Raw genomic sequence first — 16,554 nt, 5'->3', positions numbered from 1 at the left:
CTCACTTGTCACTTGAGCTACGCCGCTGGGTTATATTATCGATTATCTATACCCATATGTTTTATATAGTTAAAGTATAAGACTATATTCATTTTTTTCATATCCAACATTTTATTCCCATCACATTACTAATCGTTTTTCCAAATATATTTTTTCATTTTTATTAACGTAATTAGTGACGTTAACCTGATTAAACAGTACTAAGAATCTATGATTACTCCAATAATTCACATAAATAATTTATTATTCGAAAGTTTCTGATCTTCCACGTTGCGTGATCGTACGCCGCAAAAACATTCACTATTTTGGCGGCAGTTTTTAATTATATATATATATTGTAAATGAATGAATGTAATTATATAAGCGTGCCACCCTTACCAGGAAAAACGACCAACTAATTAACTAACTGAAGGCCAGGATATAATCACAATTGTTGAAAGTATATAAGAGTAAACTTTATTATAATAGCTAACAAACTAAATAAACTTCGTTTCAATGTAATAGGCTAATAGACTGCAAATCGCACTAGAAAAATTTCTATGTGATAAATATAAAAATTAAATTTATGACTTTATTTTTGACACAAAAATTATGATCGATCACTCAACCATCCCTTTTGAATGGGTTACTACTATGTTTGATTCTCTGAAGGTAGGGCACGTAATGTATACAATTAATAAGCATATATGAAGCTAGCTAGGTTGACCGACAAGAATACCAAAAAACATTGAACTATTGAAGCAAACATAATTGAATTGAGAAAGTCAAAGGATGAATGTATGATAGAGATGTAACAAGGTAGATGAATGGGTCGGGGTTATCATTCATGCATTAGTTCAATATATATGGAGACATAGAGTACCCATGGCACAGTCACACTGCACTCCCATTCCTCTCCATCCTGCTACTCCATCCCTTAACAACATGCATGTGGAATACCCTAACCGAGTTTTTCAAACGATTGACTTGATAATGTCTAGATTCATTTACTTTCTTATAATCTTTTGCTAACAAGGGTCATAAGACGAGTTTCACCAAGAGTGTGCATATCCCCTACTTCTAGGTTAAGAACATGCAGAAACCATATACCTAGCCGATCGAGTTCGTTGGGCAGTTGACTTGGTAATACTATACATAAGCTAGTTTATTTTTTTGTGATCTTTTACTGGCTATCTAGGTTCACAATTAGGCCATCCACATTAGTGAATTTTGTACCAGATTTTGAGAAAATTTAGGTGAGGTGGAGGAAAGAGGTAATGAAGAGAGAATATATGGATGAGCTCCTCTGCAAGAATGGGGTTTTTCGCAAAAATGTGGGACCCACAACAGAACTTGGACAGCGTCGCCGCCTACGCGTGACTATCACAATTGCGCCCAGCAGGCGCGTTATTGGCACTATATAGATTTTATTTTTTTTTTGGAAATCAACTTTATTTTATTTTTTTTTCTTTTTTCTCTTCCCTCCCATCTTCTCTTTTTTAATCAGACTTACAAAAAAACTTCTCAAAACCCACGAAAAAACACCCCACTAAGAGGCCCTAAGAGGGCATTTTCGTGTAAGGACCGCAGGCTTAATTATTTTTGTGATACCCATCACAATATAGTCTCAATTTAACATACGAAATGTGGCAAATGTTGGTTAATAAACGAAAGTGAGGAACAAAGACCAAACAGAACGTAGCGCAAGTTGTCCACGTCGCTGTCTTGGTTCAAATCAGCCTGGTCCGCCATGGCACCATTTGTGTTGCGGAACCACATAGGAATGATAATGGAAACCTTAGAAACATCGTCGTCTACAAACAGTATAGTTAAACAAGTTAGTTAGCTATATATTGTAGATATTGGGGCACTGGAATGGAATCTGAGAATGCACTTAATTGTATGGCGAATGGCGACTCCCATTATCGAGGATGAACGGAACACAACACTTAATTGACTGGGGAATTGAAGGTGGTGATATGATGATGATGATTCAACGGTTTTCGTTTCAAGTGGGCAAATTTTCAAAAAAGGGGCTTTGAGGGACAAGGCTTCTGTTTGTCGGTTAGTTGTCCCCGGGCCCATAACATTGTTCTTTTGCAACAATAAAATCAAATTGATGGGAGAATTGGTTTGATAATCACAAGGTTTCAGGTCCTAAATGTCTTATTAGTTTTTTTAACTTGAGCCAATCAATTATAGATAGCTTATGCTGGTTTATCTCTTTGCAGTTTTTTGTCGGCTAGAATCACAAGGCGGGATTTATCACATGTATACTCTCAAATAGTAGCGGTGGGTTTTCCTTATCACTAATAATAATAATAATAATAATAATTTTTCAATAATAATATGAAAATTTTGAAGATGTTGAATGATATTATGTTCAATTTGTACCACATACAACAAAAATTATGTCTAATTGTATACTATGGAAACTATGAGGACACTTGCCCTCACTCACAATAGTGGGCTGGCGTGTGTAAATCATATTAGAATGGTGTTGGCAGGAATTGAATTCGTGATAATCAATGTATGAGAATCATGCTCTTCTGCTCAGCCACCCAGTATGAATAGAATTAATGTAAATACAAAACTGTATCAATAATTGGACATAAAGAATATCCCATTCATATGCCTTTCTAATCTAGGACACTTGGTTTCACCTTATTGTGGCTCTTATGTATTGCACTATGCAGTCATAGAAAAAGCCTCAATTATACACAAACTTAGACATCCCCAACTTGCTTCTGCTTCCTCTTTTGTTTGTGATGGGACTCAACACTTGCTATTGCAGTTCCACTTGGGCCCAATTTAAAGGGGGTTTAATATAATTATTATAAATAGCATATAATATATGTTCCCTCTTTAAGGAATTATTGGACTTTTGTATACAATTTAACATCTTGTGTCCATCAATATCCACTTGATGGAGTAAAACTACCCTACAACTTAACCACCAGAAAAAAGCAGATTTTTTTTTCTGTACTCAAATTTTTTTTCTCAATAGGTCACTCACACTGAAAGTCATATTTATAATTTCGTAATTAATTATCAAACTAACGATTTGATTAATCTGGTTGGAGTTATCTTATTTTTTTTGACAAGTAAAAAAAAAAAGACAATATTCTATAGGTGAGAACATTCCAATTATTGCATATGTTGATATGATATGCATCCAAGTGTACGTGGCCCTAACACCACATGTCACATACATTTAATTTCTAGTAAGACCATAGCAATTGTTGGATTTTTACACTATTTTTGTCATGCCACATGGAAGAAATTAAAGAGAAAAGGGAAAATTGGAAAAAGAAAGGAAATTAATAGGTAGCACCAATCACCCCAATAGGCGTGTGCAGTATTGTTGTGCACTAACAATTTTTTTTAAAGTTTTTTGAACTCGAGAAAAAAAATTCAATTTAACATATAAACTTGTTAACTCTCTCTTCTCTTCTCTCCTCTCTTCTCCGTCACATGGAAAAAAGTCTAACAATTCTATATGTACTACAGATTAGAGTAATTAGATTTTTTTGTTGTTCTTATCAGAATTCATAAATATCATCTGATGCATTATAACACATTTCTTTGTAATGTAACGTAACATTCACGTGCTACACTATACACAAATAATGTCACACTTGGTTTATGTATTGTCACCTTCATATGTCCACCGCCCAGTAGTTATGCTGTGGACTCAGGTCCACCTTGCAAGGTGGACCTGGGTCCAAAATTACGTCGTTTCTGTCTTCTTTGTTTTTTTTTTTTTTTTATATAAAAAATTAGTAAACATATTGCTGAATATATAGCTGAATATATAGTTGTCAAAAAATGTGTGAATGTAGAGGTTTTAAAGTGTGAATGTAGAGTATAGAAATCGTGAATGTAGATTTATGATTGTGTGAATGTAGAGTTGCCCAGAAATGTGTGAATGTGGAGGTTTCAAATTGTGAATATGGAGTATAGAAATCGTGAATGTAGAGTTATGCATGTGTGAATCTGTAATAGAGTTAAGAAGTTCTAGCAACTTGTAGCCTTGTAATGTGTGAATGTGGAGTTCTCAAGTTGTGAATATGGAGTATAAGACCTGTGAATATAAAGTTTTGAATGTGTGAATGCATAACAGTGATAATATAGTTACTAAACATATAATCATGTAATGTGTGAATGTGGAGTTTACAAAGTGTGAATGTAAAGTATAGTGTATGTGAATGTAGAGTGGAGTGTATGTGAATGTAAACCCAGATCCACGGCATAACAACCCGTACATCTCTTAGTAAGCTTTTCACTTTTCAGTTATATATATGATGGACCAGGGACGTGGCCCAAGCTGGTTGGGAGATGTCAATAATTTTGGGCCATGAATTGTGTCCAATAAGATAAGTGAGAATTTTTTGATATGTTTTTTTTTTTTTTTTTTTTTTCAGAAAGAGGTTAAGGGCACGTTAGAAAAGCACAAAAATAGACAGAATTGCAGAAAAAATACGAAGGAGGGGGCAGGGGGTCGGCCCCTTGTCATAGTCATTGATTTTCATAAGGAAACTTTTAGGTTCGAAAATTATGATATCTGACGAAAATAATATTCCTGAAAATATGCTTAAAATTTTCGTAAATAAAAATTACTTGTACGCAGTAAATAGAAAATTTGTGACTGTTATTCTTATTTTTGTATACACTTTGGGTCTGATTGTTTTGAATGAATTGAGGATTGGGTTAGGGTTTGGATAGTAGATCCTGGAGTTCTGAGTTTTGGGCTTTTGGGTTTTTGTTAAAAACCGATTTGGGATTTTGGGTAGCCTCATTCTATGGAATTTGATAGGATTTTTTATTTTTTTTGGAAGTACGGAATTTGATAGGATTAAGGTAAAAAGATTAAATTTTTATTTGAATATAATGATGATTTGATTTTCTTAATAGCAAAATACTAACGGATTTTATCGTAGTACAGAAAAATTATGCGTGACACTATCTTACTGTAAAATATACAATGAGGGTATAGAAAAATATTTATATTTTAATTAAAAGTAATTGAGTAATCGTTGTGGGACACATCATCTCCGCCCTTTAAGACTATATTGTAACTTCCCTGTAATATATCCTCCGATCAGTACATGTTTGATTGGCTGACGATGAACATTATTGGCTAGGTTGCTTTTTTCAGCATGATTATATTAGAAGTCTCATCTATATAGGAAAAAGTTTGTACTTTAATTTCACGAGTTTTCACCATCAATATGCTTGGAACATTTTCAGTGTACCGTTATTGAGATTGTCCTTATTAGAGTAACACTAGTGTACATAATAGAGTCCATCAATTTTTTACTTTATTGTGACTGTCAGCAAAGCAAAACTATTAACTTCTTTGAATTGGTCAATCAATTAAGTTATAAGCGGGCCACACCTCATCTCCATATGCATAGCAAGACGTTAATACTTTTTAATTTTGTCTTCTAGTTAAAGACTCGTTAATATTTAATACCCATATTAAATTTCAAATAATTTGGAGTTGGGTATGTGTATATACATGTATGGTAAGTGTATGTATAATCTATCATGTTTAGATCTATAGACTTTACCTGTTCAATTTACCCATCAAATTTAGTGAGTATAACAACAAGACAGACTGGAATGACACAATCAAACATCCATTTTTCCACTCAAACAAAAGGGGGAGAAGCTCAAGTGGAATCAGAATCTGAATCAATTCTCGTATGATTCCACTTGCAAAACGTTGTTGGGATTTGTTTTAATCATCAACCTTGAGTGCCTATTGAATAGGATGTCTTGTAGAGTACATTAAAAACATTAGGGTGTTTGGTTGTGGAATATATTAAAACTTTCTAGAAATCTTGCGTTATTGAAAAGGAAATAAAATTTTGAATAAGTGTGACAACAAAGAGCTAAAAATTATAAACAAATATATATATGGGACGGTGAAGCCGCTGAGATTCCTTTTCATGTACAAATAACTTGGCACTTTTGTATTGAACCCTCCTTCTGATGAAAAAAAAAAAAAGAAAATGGTTAAATTGGCACTCTAAGTCAATCAGATAGTGCAATTAGGTCCCCTGAGTAAAAAAAATTTCATTCAGATCCCCTAAATAAGTAAAATTGTTCAATTAATTTCAAATTGACTTGTTTAGCATGTTAATTCATTGTAAATTTGACATATGTCTTTTTTTAAATTTTGTTTAAAAAAACTTGTTATTTTTTTTAAAGAAATCATTGTTATTAAAAAAAAAAAAGGAATACAACCACGACTGTCTAAGGCCAATTACGAATTTTTTATACGGTCATGGCTGTCCCTATCTCGACAGCCATGACCGTCTTTCTTAGATAGCCATAGTTGTCATTGCTGGATATACAGTGGTTATATTCCTCTCCTTTAAAAAAAATCTTAAATAAATAATAAGTTTTTTTTTAAATAAAAAAGACATGTGGCAAATATACAATGCGTTAACATGCTAAACAAGTCAATTTGGACTTAATTGAATAATTTTATCGTTTTAGGAGATTTGAATTGAACTTTTTTTTTTTTAAAGTTTTATACTTAGGGGACTCAATTGCTGATTGACTTATGAGGCCAATTTGACCATTTTACAGGAAAAAAAAATTATAAATGGAAGTCTTCTATTACTTTAGAAATCAAGTTAATACTCAAAACAGTCTTTTGTTTATACCATAATTTGCAATTTGGTTATCGCCTATCAATTCGACCAAAATGGTTATACGAAATTTACTTAATTTATTCCTCTACGTGTATTACAATAAAGATTAAATTTAAATAAATTTTATGTAGTCAAATGATCATTTATTCGTTTTAGATGGACGGATAGTCAAGGACAAAATTAAAAACTATAGGATAATCGATGAACCATTTTGAGTATCATCTCTAAGAAATATTACATTAATTCTTGGGAATCAAACAAAGCATATTACAGCTCAATACATACCCACATTACGACAAAACCTAAACTAGAACGACAAACTAAATTTATGCCGCAAAATTGAGAGACTAAAATGCATACCACAATCACAATCGAGAGATTAATAATAGTATTATAATATCACAGTCAATATGATTGCTCATTTTTTAACTATTCTTGCTGCTACAGAGTTAATTAGTAAAGTCTAAAATGATTTTGAGCCTCTTTTTATTTCTTTTATTATATCGAAAGACTCAAGTGCTGTTTAATGATATTTCCTTTTCCTTTCAAAAAAAAATAATAGTACAATAACAACAACAATGAAAAAGATGATAGTAGCCATGTTGAAGAAAAATCCAGAGAATACTAAATGCACCATTGCTTTCATATCATGAGAATCAGAATATGTACCATCACAATCACCTCCCCTCTCCCCAATACCTACAACCACAACACTCCACCTCCCTCCATTCCTCCCCTCTTTTTCAATATCAATAATTAATATAAGTCTATACAGTAACATTTTTCTTCTAGACACAATTCAACTGGTCAATTAATTCAAAATTGTTTCAATTCATAAGTTTTGTTTTGTTAGCAGTAGCACGGTGCAGATTTGAATCTATCACAAATGAAAAAGATGTTAGTTACATTTCATAATTTACCAATTTCATGGTGAGGGCTTTAGGGACTAAAATTAAGGTGGAAGAAAGAATCATGGTGGAAAGCAATAGAGAGGCAAAAACAAGAGAAAAGTGCAGACACAAAACTTGAATATTATTAAAAAAAGAAAAGGGAGAAAAGTGGGGTAATAAAATACTGTATGCAATTATTGATTGCAAAACTATAAAAAAGAGATTGGAATCCCAACAAACTTTAAGTGAGGCAGAAGCAGTTGTGATTTTATGAGTGGCATATCCATTTCACCCACATAGTAACAAAACCTAGGCTCCCATCAACATCCTATGTATGTTGTTTCACCTTCATGGCTTCATCTTTGCCATCTCAATCCAACAACTTGTCACCCTCTTCATTTGACATAAAAATACTCATACAATTATTGTTACATATATGTTTTCTTCTTATTAAATAGTTTTTTAAAAATTGCATTCCACCTTTTCCCAAGTCAATCATTAATTGTTATGGCCTTAAAATTAAAGGAGTGGGCATATTGGTAAAAAATAATTATTGTATATAAAGATCTTTCTAAGTATACTTTATCCTTCTTTATGTGATTTATGAAATACAGCTGTTTTCCTTGTCAGTTTTCACTTTTCACACAAAAAATCATTAGGTGCTAGATGAAGTAAAAGAGAAAGAAGTATGCATTGACAACTCAATTAGTACTTGATTGACAGATTGCAATATTGCACCCTAGGACACATGACCAAGTCATGATAGTCGTTGTCGCAGTGTGGGAGCAATACCGTACCCCTTATAGACACCCGTCAATGGTCCTCTCACCTAAGAGATGTTGAGACGTTAGGATTTATCACATCCAATCAGGGCGAAGTGTGGGAATCTTGGGGCGAGGGCATCACCTTTTGTACCTTAAGTAAAAAAAAAAAAAAAAGTACATATATTTGAACACTTCAAAGCAAAATTTACTCCTCATCATGCATAAATATTCAAATGTTTGCCATTATTTTAATTCATAAAAAATAGTAACTACATGTAACGTTATAACATAAATTCTCAGACCATAATGTTTCTTTTTTCATAAATAATATATCAAAATACGTTCCATATTATGCATATATAATTTTTTTTTTTTTAAAAAGTTACATGTACTCATAGTTGCATTCAGTGCTGACATAACAAGATAACAAATCAAAACATTAAAAGGTAACACACATGTAACACATACTATTTTAGTTGATGCAATTTGCATAGAAATCAGACTATGTATACATGCACAGAACAGCATCATACACACAATACGTAACATTCTCTCTCCGAACAAAAGAAAGGGTAGTAGAGAAATAGGGCAGAGCAGCTGTTTGTTGCGGAGTATTTCCAAAACCACTACCAGAATCCACCAATTCCTGTGATCAAATTTGTTACAAAACCCTAAAGTTTCTGTCTTTGCATTCTTGCTTAGTCTTTATAGTAAACACTCACTCTCATCACCCCTTTATTTTCTTTCATTTCTGGCAATTTTTTTTTTTGTTTTCCCTTAATTGGTCTGTATTTATAGCCTTTATTCATATTCCCATATGTGAGAGGATCAGCATATTGCATTTCGGATATTGCCTAAATCTGAAGAGGCCTTAGCCAATTGTGTTTGGTATTTATATGATTGGTATATAAAGGTTGAGTCTTTGGAGGAATTGAGCGGAGGGTCTGTGTTTTGATTCATCTGTTTGCCGTTTTTTTTTTTGTTTGAATAAATTTTGAGTCTTTTTTGTTATCTGAGCTTTGATTCAATGGCTGCCGGCGCTGAGGTGTGTGTTGAGACAGCAATGGTTGAGGTTGAGAATTCTTCTCCGGCACCAAATACCGGCAAAATTTCTGATGCTGGCTCTGAGCTTAGCGTAAATAATGCGAAATCTGAGTCGCCGGCGGATGGCCAGAAGGACTCCGGTTCAAATTCGAGCCCGGAATCGGAGTTTCAAATGCGGGATATCGTTAATATGTTGAAGACATTGAAGCTCAACCCACTGGCAAAAGAGTTCTTTCCTTCTTCCTATGGCCGTGATGAGGGGCTCAACAATTTTGTGGCAGCTAATAAGGCTTTAGGGGGTGATGGTTTTCGAAATAACGGAAGGGTAAAGTTCATTTCTTGGGTTTGATTGATGTCTTATGTTGTTGGTTGTTGGAATTGAATAAATTTGTTTTTTTTTTTTTTTTGCTTTGTTTCATTTTCATGTGCTATGGAGTTTTATCTCTTTAGTCTTTAGGGTTATATCTGATTAGATTCCTATGTTTTTGTGTGTCTAATTGTCTATGTAAGTAAAATTTATTATATGATTGTTTTGATTGCGTTGTTGGCCTCAACTGCATTGAGGCTAAGATCGATTTGAGTTCAATTATAGTTATTGCAGCAAATAAGAATGAAATTTTGTTATCATGGTTTGAAAACATCATCATTTTCTTGGTGAGAGGTTGTGTTTGTTATTCCATTTACGGGAATTCATTTTGATTGGTTTATCAGCTACGTATATATGCTAATGGTACATTTGGTTTACTGAAATGGAATAATGGATATCTGGATTTCGGTTTGCTAAAAACAGGCTGCTTACATTCCTATATTACTTTGGTGTCTAATAATTGATATCTTGGCCTCTTAAAATTGCGTAATTTATATGCGTTTTTATAGTGGATAGGTGATGGGGAATTTGTTGTTTAATCGTGTGTTTTTGGAGCATCGGTTTGTAGAATTTCGGTTATTATTGTTTATTGTTTTTGGCATCCTTTAACTTGATCATACTTTTGGCATTGACATATTCATCATTGACAAGCTTGACAATGGTTTCTAAGAAGGTTTCATGATCCCGTTTTCTTTTTATTTTATCTTTACCTCAGAGAGGAAACAACTATAATCAGGGCAGAAGCAACAGAATGAACAATAGAGCTTCTAGAGCTCAAAGAGAAGATAGCATAAGGCGAACTGTCTATGTTTCTGACATTGATCACAATGTAAGTACATGTTAGTCGTTCAAGTAGTTTTATGTGACTCTCTAATTTGCGCTAATGCTTATTTATTTATTATACTTTTGTTCAGGTTACGGAAGAGCAGCTTGCTGCCTTATTTAGTGCGTATGGACAAGTAAGTAACTTTGTTCATACGAGTCTCAACGTTATTCATATAGTGTATACTGAGCCCTTGCTTATACGATGGTGTATCAAATTTTTCCTAAAATTATCGTCGAATGGTGGGGGTTTTCTCAGGCATATTCTTGTCTATTCAAAAGCTGAAAAGAGTACATTTAGCATGGCTAGGGCGTATTTTTCAATGGAGATAAAAACGAGAGTGACCATTTTCTTTAATGTTTCTTTCTAATCGAGGTAATGAGGTAACTTATAAAATGAGGAATCTTATGTTTGTTTTCGACTTTGATTTTCTTTTTGCAGGTTGTTGACTGCAGAGTTTGTGGTGATCCTCACTCCCATCTTCGCTTTGCTTTTGTGGAGTTTGCTGATGAATGTAAGTTGCACGTTTTGTCGTGGATTTCTACTTAGCTGTAATTCCTTTGTAAAATTGTAACCTGACTTGTCGTTGGAATGAATTTCATCAGACTCTGCTAGAGCGGCTCTTTGCCTTTCTGGTACAATATTAGGTTTTTCTCCGCTCAAGGTCCTGCCTTCAAAAACTGCTATCCTTCCCGTGAATCCTACATTTCTTCCCAGGGTACGAACAGATTTTTCTGTAGAAAATTGTCGTTTCTTCTCCTTCAATTGTATCTTTCACTATTTTCTTGCTCAGAAATTTTCACTTCTACATTTTCTTTATTTTTGGTGTTCCTTCATTTACAGTCGGAGGATGAACGTGAGATGTGTGCTAGGACCGTTTACTGTACAAATATAGATAAGAAGGTATGGAGTTTTACCTTGACGGTGGAATCTATAAAGTTTTCTTCTACACTTTACTCAATTATTTCTGTTGGTCTGAAGGATATTCTGGGGTTATCATGTTCGCTAGCTTGGCAAAATCACCCTATATGTAATAGTTTTCCAATCGTAAAATTTATAAATTCAACGCACTCTATTCTGACCAGGTATCTCAGGCTGATGTCAAGACTTTTTTCGAAACAAGATGTGGTGAGGTCGGTATAGTTTTCGAAGTTTTCTACACATGATTCGTGAGGTTAACTAACACCGTATAGAATACCGTGACTAAACATTTGTTTCCAGGTTTCTCGCCTGAGGCTTTTGGGAGATCAAGTGCACTCTACCCGTATTGCTTTTGTTGAATTTGTCATGGTATGTTTCCGGCTGTGTGTGTTTGCTACTGCTCTGTCGATTTGGATTTCTCACATCTATATTATTCTCAACGTTTATCTGCATATGTGTCTCCCGTATTCTCCTTAATATGCTAGAAGAATATATTTGAAATGACAAAAGCAAAGACTCGAGCTTGCTACAAGAACATTACCTTATACCGGAATAGCTGTATTTGCAATTTGAACAATCAATTGTATAAAACATTTTTAACTGTAAATATTTTCTGGAAATTAGCAAAACGTTTTCAGTAGTTTTCATATGAAACATGAGCCTGGTATCCCTGAGTTACTCGACAAAATTAAATGTGCAGGCTGAGAGTGCGATTCTGGCATTGGATTGTTGCGGTGAAGTGTTGGGGTCCCAGCGTATCAGGTAATGTCGTTTAAATTCAGCTATTACTCTCTTCCTTTTTTTTTTTTTATCCCCGCCCAAAATTATCAGACACTAACGCATCCTTTTCACCAATAACTACACTCGCTCCCTTGTCGGGTAGCGATGTGAAGCTATTCATCATTATCTCCATTTTTGAACACTGATATAAAGAATGCATCGTGCACGTACTTTTGTGTTTTGTTGCTCAGCTCGTATTAGGAAGCTACTAAAAACTCTGTTGTAATATTGTAGGGTGAGTCCTTCAAAGACACCCGTGAGGCCACGAGTTGCTCGTGCTGGGATGCATTAGCCATTTCATGGCGCCCCGAGGCCTAGGAGGCGTTCGGTAACCATTCCATGGCGCCCCGAGGGTGGGTTTAGAAGGCATTCCATTCCATTCCCCGCAACACCCTTTGGTAGAGAGACAAACAGGTTTTAGTTTATGCAGAAGATGGTTTCAGTAATTTCAATTCCATCGATCTTGTTTCGATCTGCCAAACATTTATCTCTTTTTTGAGACGACTCTCAACCTTTGTTTTAGCTCAAGTTTACACTCTCAGTTATTGCTGTGCTGTTAGTTAAAATGTCTTGGCAACCAGCAATATAATGCTTTCATGTTTTGCAATTTTAATTTGCCTTCTTAATTTTTTAGTTTTGATTTTAGAGTTTTCACTAGATAAACTATGAGGGTCATGCAATTTTGATTAAGAAAATAGATCCTTCTAAACCCTAAAATTTGTAGGAGATGACTTCATGGCCTTAGGGTTGAACATTCAATGAATGAAAAAGAAAACAAAATCAACTTTTAGGGGCATTGACCGGATGTTGCCTCTGGTTGACCGGGTTTGATAATTTTTATTTGTGTCCCCTACCCAAACAAAAAGGTTGAAAAGTATAAACTTGGCTAAAAAAAGTTAGAGCATGGAGTTTTTTTTGCGATTTTTGAGGAGTTTTTGTAAGTGTGATTAGCAAAGACACTTTTCTGCAATGAACCTTTGTTTTGCAGGAGTTAATTTTAATCTCTTGCCTGTTGGCATTTTTCCTAAAGAATTGTGAATAAACTACTGTAATAGATGCTCTTAATAACATTTATCCCCACAATAGTATTCACTGCAATCATACATATTATATGTGATTATATCGGGTGTAAAAGGTATCGATATCAATTAACATAGTAAAATTTCTTTATAAATTAAAAGTATATAATTAAAAACATTTCACGAATAGTCCATGAAAATAAAGATTTTTTTTATTTTTTATTTTTAATCAGTGCACTGTTACATAGTATCAATGAATATTAAGGAGGGATTGGATGAAGTGAATTTAATATTCTAATAAAATCCTCTCTTTTTTTCGGCAAAAACACAAAGGACTTTTAAGTCAGTTGAAAAGTTGCCTAATAAGAATTAGGTACAAGATGCCCAAAACTTCTGTATGAGTCTTAAGTAGTATCTTATCACAATTGATAGGGTAATGTGTACATAATCAAAACCACATATTTTTTGGTCCTAATTCAAATGTTCTGGAGACATGTATTAATACTACTTCTTGCAGTCAACATAAGTAGGTATTTATATGAAACTAATCAAAAAATTATTATTATTTTTCCTTAAATAAAAATGCTATATATAGTTTTGTCGTTTGGTTCCCATGATGATAAAGACTTGTCTCGATTGTAACCTCAGTGAATAAGTATGTGAACGTTTAGACATAAGCTCAATTGGATAGTGGTAATATGAACAACGTTTTCAGTTTACATACTATAATTATCATATATTTAATTAATGTATATTACTAGTGAAATTGATGGGGTGTTGCTGTCCAAAATATTCAAACGAGAATAGGGAGGAAGATCGATAGATATTTTATCAATTAAGGAGGAAAAAACTCATAAGCATTTGATCAATCAGTAAGGACAAGATTAATTGCAAGGGGTGAGCAGGTAATGAATATAGTTATACATAGCTAACAAAGATGGTGTGTGTGAACATACTATACCTAATTACTAATACTATAACATATTAACATGTACATACATATACAAGTAATGAATATAGCATGCATAAGTGTAAGTACTAAATAATGAACTCAATTAGTATATTGAATCTAATTATTATAGCATATTGGAAAAGCAAAATTTGAATACTAAATAGACCATTTTTTTTTTGTTATGCATGTAATGGGCACAGAGTTGCCAAAACGGATCCAATCCATTTAGTTCAGTTTTTGTCCTTTTGACGAGCTAAGTTGGAATCTGTCTAATTTGACCCGTGTAATAACTATTATGTCTTTTTTTTAATGACAAGATAATCATGCAGCCACTATATGAAGGTGTATAAAGGATAAACCTCGATCAGTACGAGTTTCAATATAAAAGAACCTTCCAAAATGCAATACAATGTAGTATCATCATCAAAACCAAATTAATAATGCCAATAAATGATATAAACAAATCAAGACTGAGGGAGTTTGAACTTTCTTCCTATACCTCGCGGGAAGACTCCATTCCATTGCTTTGACGGTTTGACTCAAACCTGCAACTAACTGTAAATTATTAAGTCCTCTTAGACAGCCTGCAAACTGTTCGATTGATCCGATGATGACAATATAACGGTCAACTAAACCTTGACGTGGCCCTCCAAAATCATGGTTTGACTCAGACCTTCAATGGTCAACCCTTCCCAGTTCCCATCCCCCTACATATACATACATTCTTACCTTCCTCTTCCATATCTGCACTTCCAACACTTCAGAAACAAACCCAAAACCCAAAATCCAAAACCAGTTTTTTTCTGTCATTTTCTTTGAAAAACAGTTCCATTTATGGCTGAAGAGAGCAATGGGTATGCAGTGAAAGTGGTGATAATCAACACAGAGTACATAGAAACGGATGCCCGGAGCTTTAAAGCCGTGGTTCAGAGGCTAACCGGTAAGGAGTCTAACGTGGCGGCGGCGGCGAAGGCCGGATTTAACGGCCAACGGAAGGTTAATTCCGGTGGGGGAATTTCGACGGCGGCCAAGACTAGCCATCAGCAGCTTCATTTGGCAACCGCTCATTTAGCCTTCAATGATTTTGATTGCGATAGGTTACTGTTCAACAAGGAAATGTCACCGTTGGATGAGCTGTATGCGCTATACGCCCAATCATAAATTTTGCAAATCATAAAGTAAATGAGCAATAATGTTATACTTTATTTTTGACTAGTGATGCAAGAGAGACAAGTTTAGTCGGTCCAAAAATAGGTTTATGTTTTTCTTCTTCCTTGGATGAGATTAAAAAAAAAAAGTTGCCAGAGTAATATATTAGAAGCATATTTTGTCATGTTAAAGAGTTTTGAAATTAAATTTTTATGGTCAAATATACATGATGGAAGTGACTTGGAGTCTTGGACTGAATTCGAATTAGTTTTGTAATGGTAAAAAGAGTGACTGTGGACTTTTTTTGAAACATCTTTGTCAAGATTTCGAAGTTTACTTATCCATAATTTCCATGTCTTGGAAAACAAGTGTTATGGAATTGTTCTCCATTTTGCATGGTGAAGAAATGACAAGTAAATAAGTTATCCATTTTATCTTTTTTTTTTAATAGTAAACTTATTAAGTGTTTCGGATCTTTCACCGTCTGTTTAATGGTCTGGATTCACCCGACTAATCCCCTAAAGTGTAAAAAAATTACAATAAAAACAAAAATAAATAAATGAAAAGGACAGGCCTTCATCATTGTTAATAAATTTGGTCGAACCAATAAGAATTGAAAATTGAAAGTATAATACATAAGGTAGTCAAAGGGTTATTAATATTTTAAAGTGAATAATATAATTTATTTGTTATTACTTATTAGGAACTTGTAAGATAGATTACGTCGATATAGAATGACGATTATGATAATCTAATAATATTATTATTAATTTATTTCTTATTCTTATTTTTATTCTAATATTCTTATAATAAATAAACACAAATTTTTAAAAGTAATATTTTAAAAAATTATTTTTAGTCAAGGTTCTCTATAACAAATTTATAAAAATTATAGAAAAGGTTTCAGGATACCAACTCTTATAAGTCATATAATACTTACAATATTTTTTATAAGTAACGATGCAACCATCTTCAATGGATCATCAAAGAGACGAAACCCAAGCATTATGGAAGGGGAATAAGATGCTCTTAAGTCCACACACTTATCATCATTTCAATTGATGCGTCAATTGGTACAACTATGATTTTATTACATCAAATATCTTAATAACTTTAAGAAAGTAAAAAATTAACGCTTACTCATTAGTTTCGTATCGACACATAAATTTGTAAAAGAAAAAAATAGAGACTTTGTTCATTT

General features: G+C 33.5%; 2 protein-coding genes across 2 annotated transcripts; both read left to right on the top strand.

Moving 5' to 3' along the window:
• The first annotated feature begins 8,814 nt into the window (after positions 1–8,814).
• LOC115995738 (polyadenylate-binding protein-interacting protein 8-like) lies at positions 8,815–12,858 on the top strand. Its single transcript, XM_031234855.1, has 10 exons — positions 8,815–9,667; positions 10,425–10,538; positions 10,624–10,668; positions 10,974–11,046; positions 11,138–11,250; positions 11,376–11,435; positions 11,618–11,665; positions 11,754–11,822; positions 12,154–12,215; positions 12,468–12,858. The coding sequence occupies exons 1-10, from the start codon at positions 9,326–9,328 to the stop codon at positions 12,523–12,525; spliced, it is 984 nt and encodes a 327-aa protein (XP_031090715.1). The 5' UTR covers positions 8,815–9,325; the 3' UTR covers positions 12,526–12,858.
• A 2,180-nt stretch (positions 12,859–15,038) lies between these two features.
• LOC115996927 (VQ motif-containing protein 10-like) lies at positions 15,039–15,365 on the top strand. The gene has a single exon (XM_031236370.1). The coding sequence runs from the start codon at positions 15,039–15,041 to the stop codon at positions 15,363–15,365; it is 327 nt and encodes a 108-aa protein (XP_031092230.1).
• Positions 15,366–16,554: the final 1,189 nt, after the last annotated feature.

Source organism: Ipomoea triloba, chromosome 11 (assembly GCF_003576645.1).
Source record: "Ipomoea triloba cultivar NCNSP0323 chromosome 11, ASM357664v1".
NCBI lineage: Eukaryota > Viridiplantae > Streptophyta > Magnoliopsida > Solanales > Convolvulaceae > Ipomoea > Ipomoea triloba.
This window is presented reverse-complemented; position numbering and strand designations above follow the sequence as displayed.

Coding starts and splice junctions, on each gene's coding strand:
- LOC115995738 (XM_031234855.1), top strand. CDS start 9,326: ATGGCTGCCGGCGCTGAGGTGTGTGTTGAGACAGCAATGGTTGAGGTT. Junction 11,666..11,753: donor TCGAAACAAGATGTGGTGAG/GTCGGTATAGTT, acceptor ATTTGTTTCCAG/GTTTCTCGCCTGAGGCTTTT. Junction 11,823..12,153: donor CTTTTGTTGAATTTGTCATG/GTATGTTTCCGG, acceptor TTAAATGTGCAG/GCTGAGAGTGCGATTCTGGC.
- LOC115996927 (XM_031236370.1), top strand. CDS start 15,039: ATGGCTGAAGAGAGCAATGGGTATGCAGTGAAAGTGGTGATAATCAAC.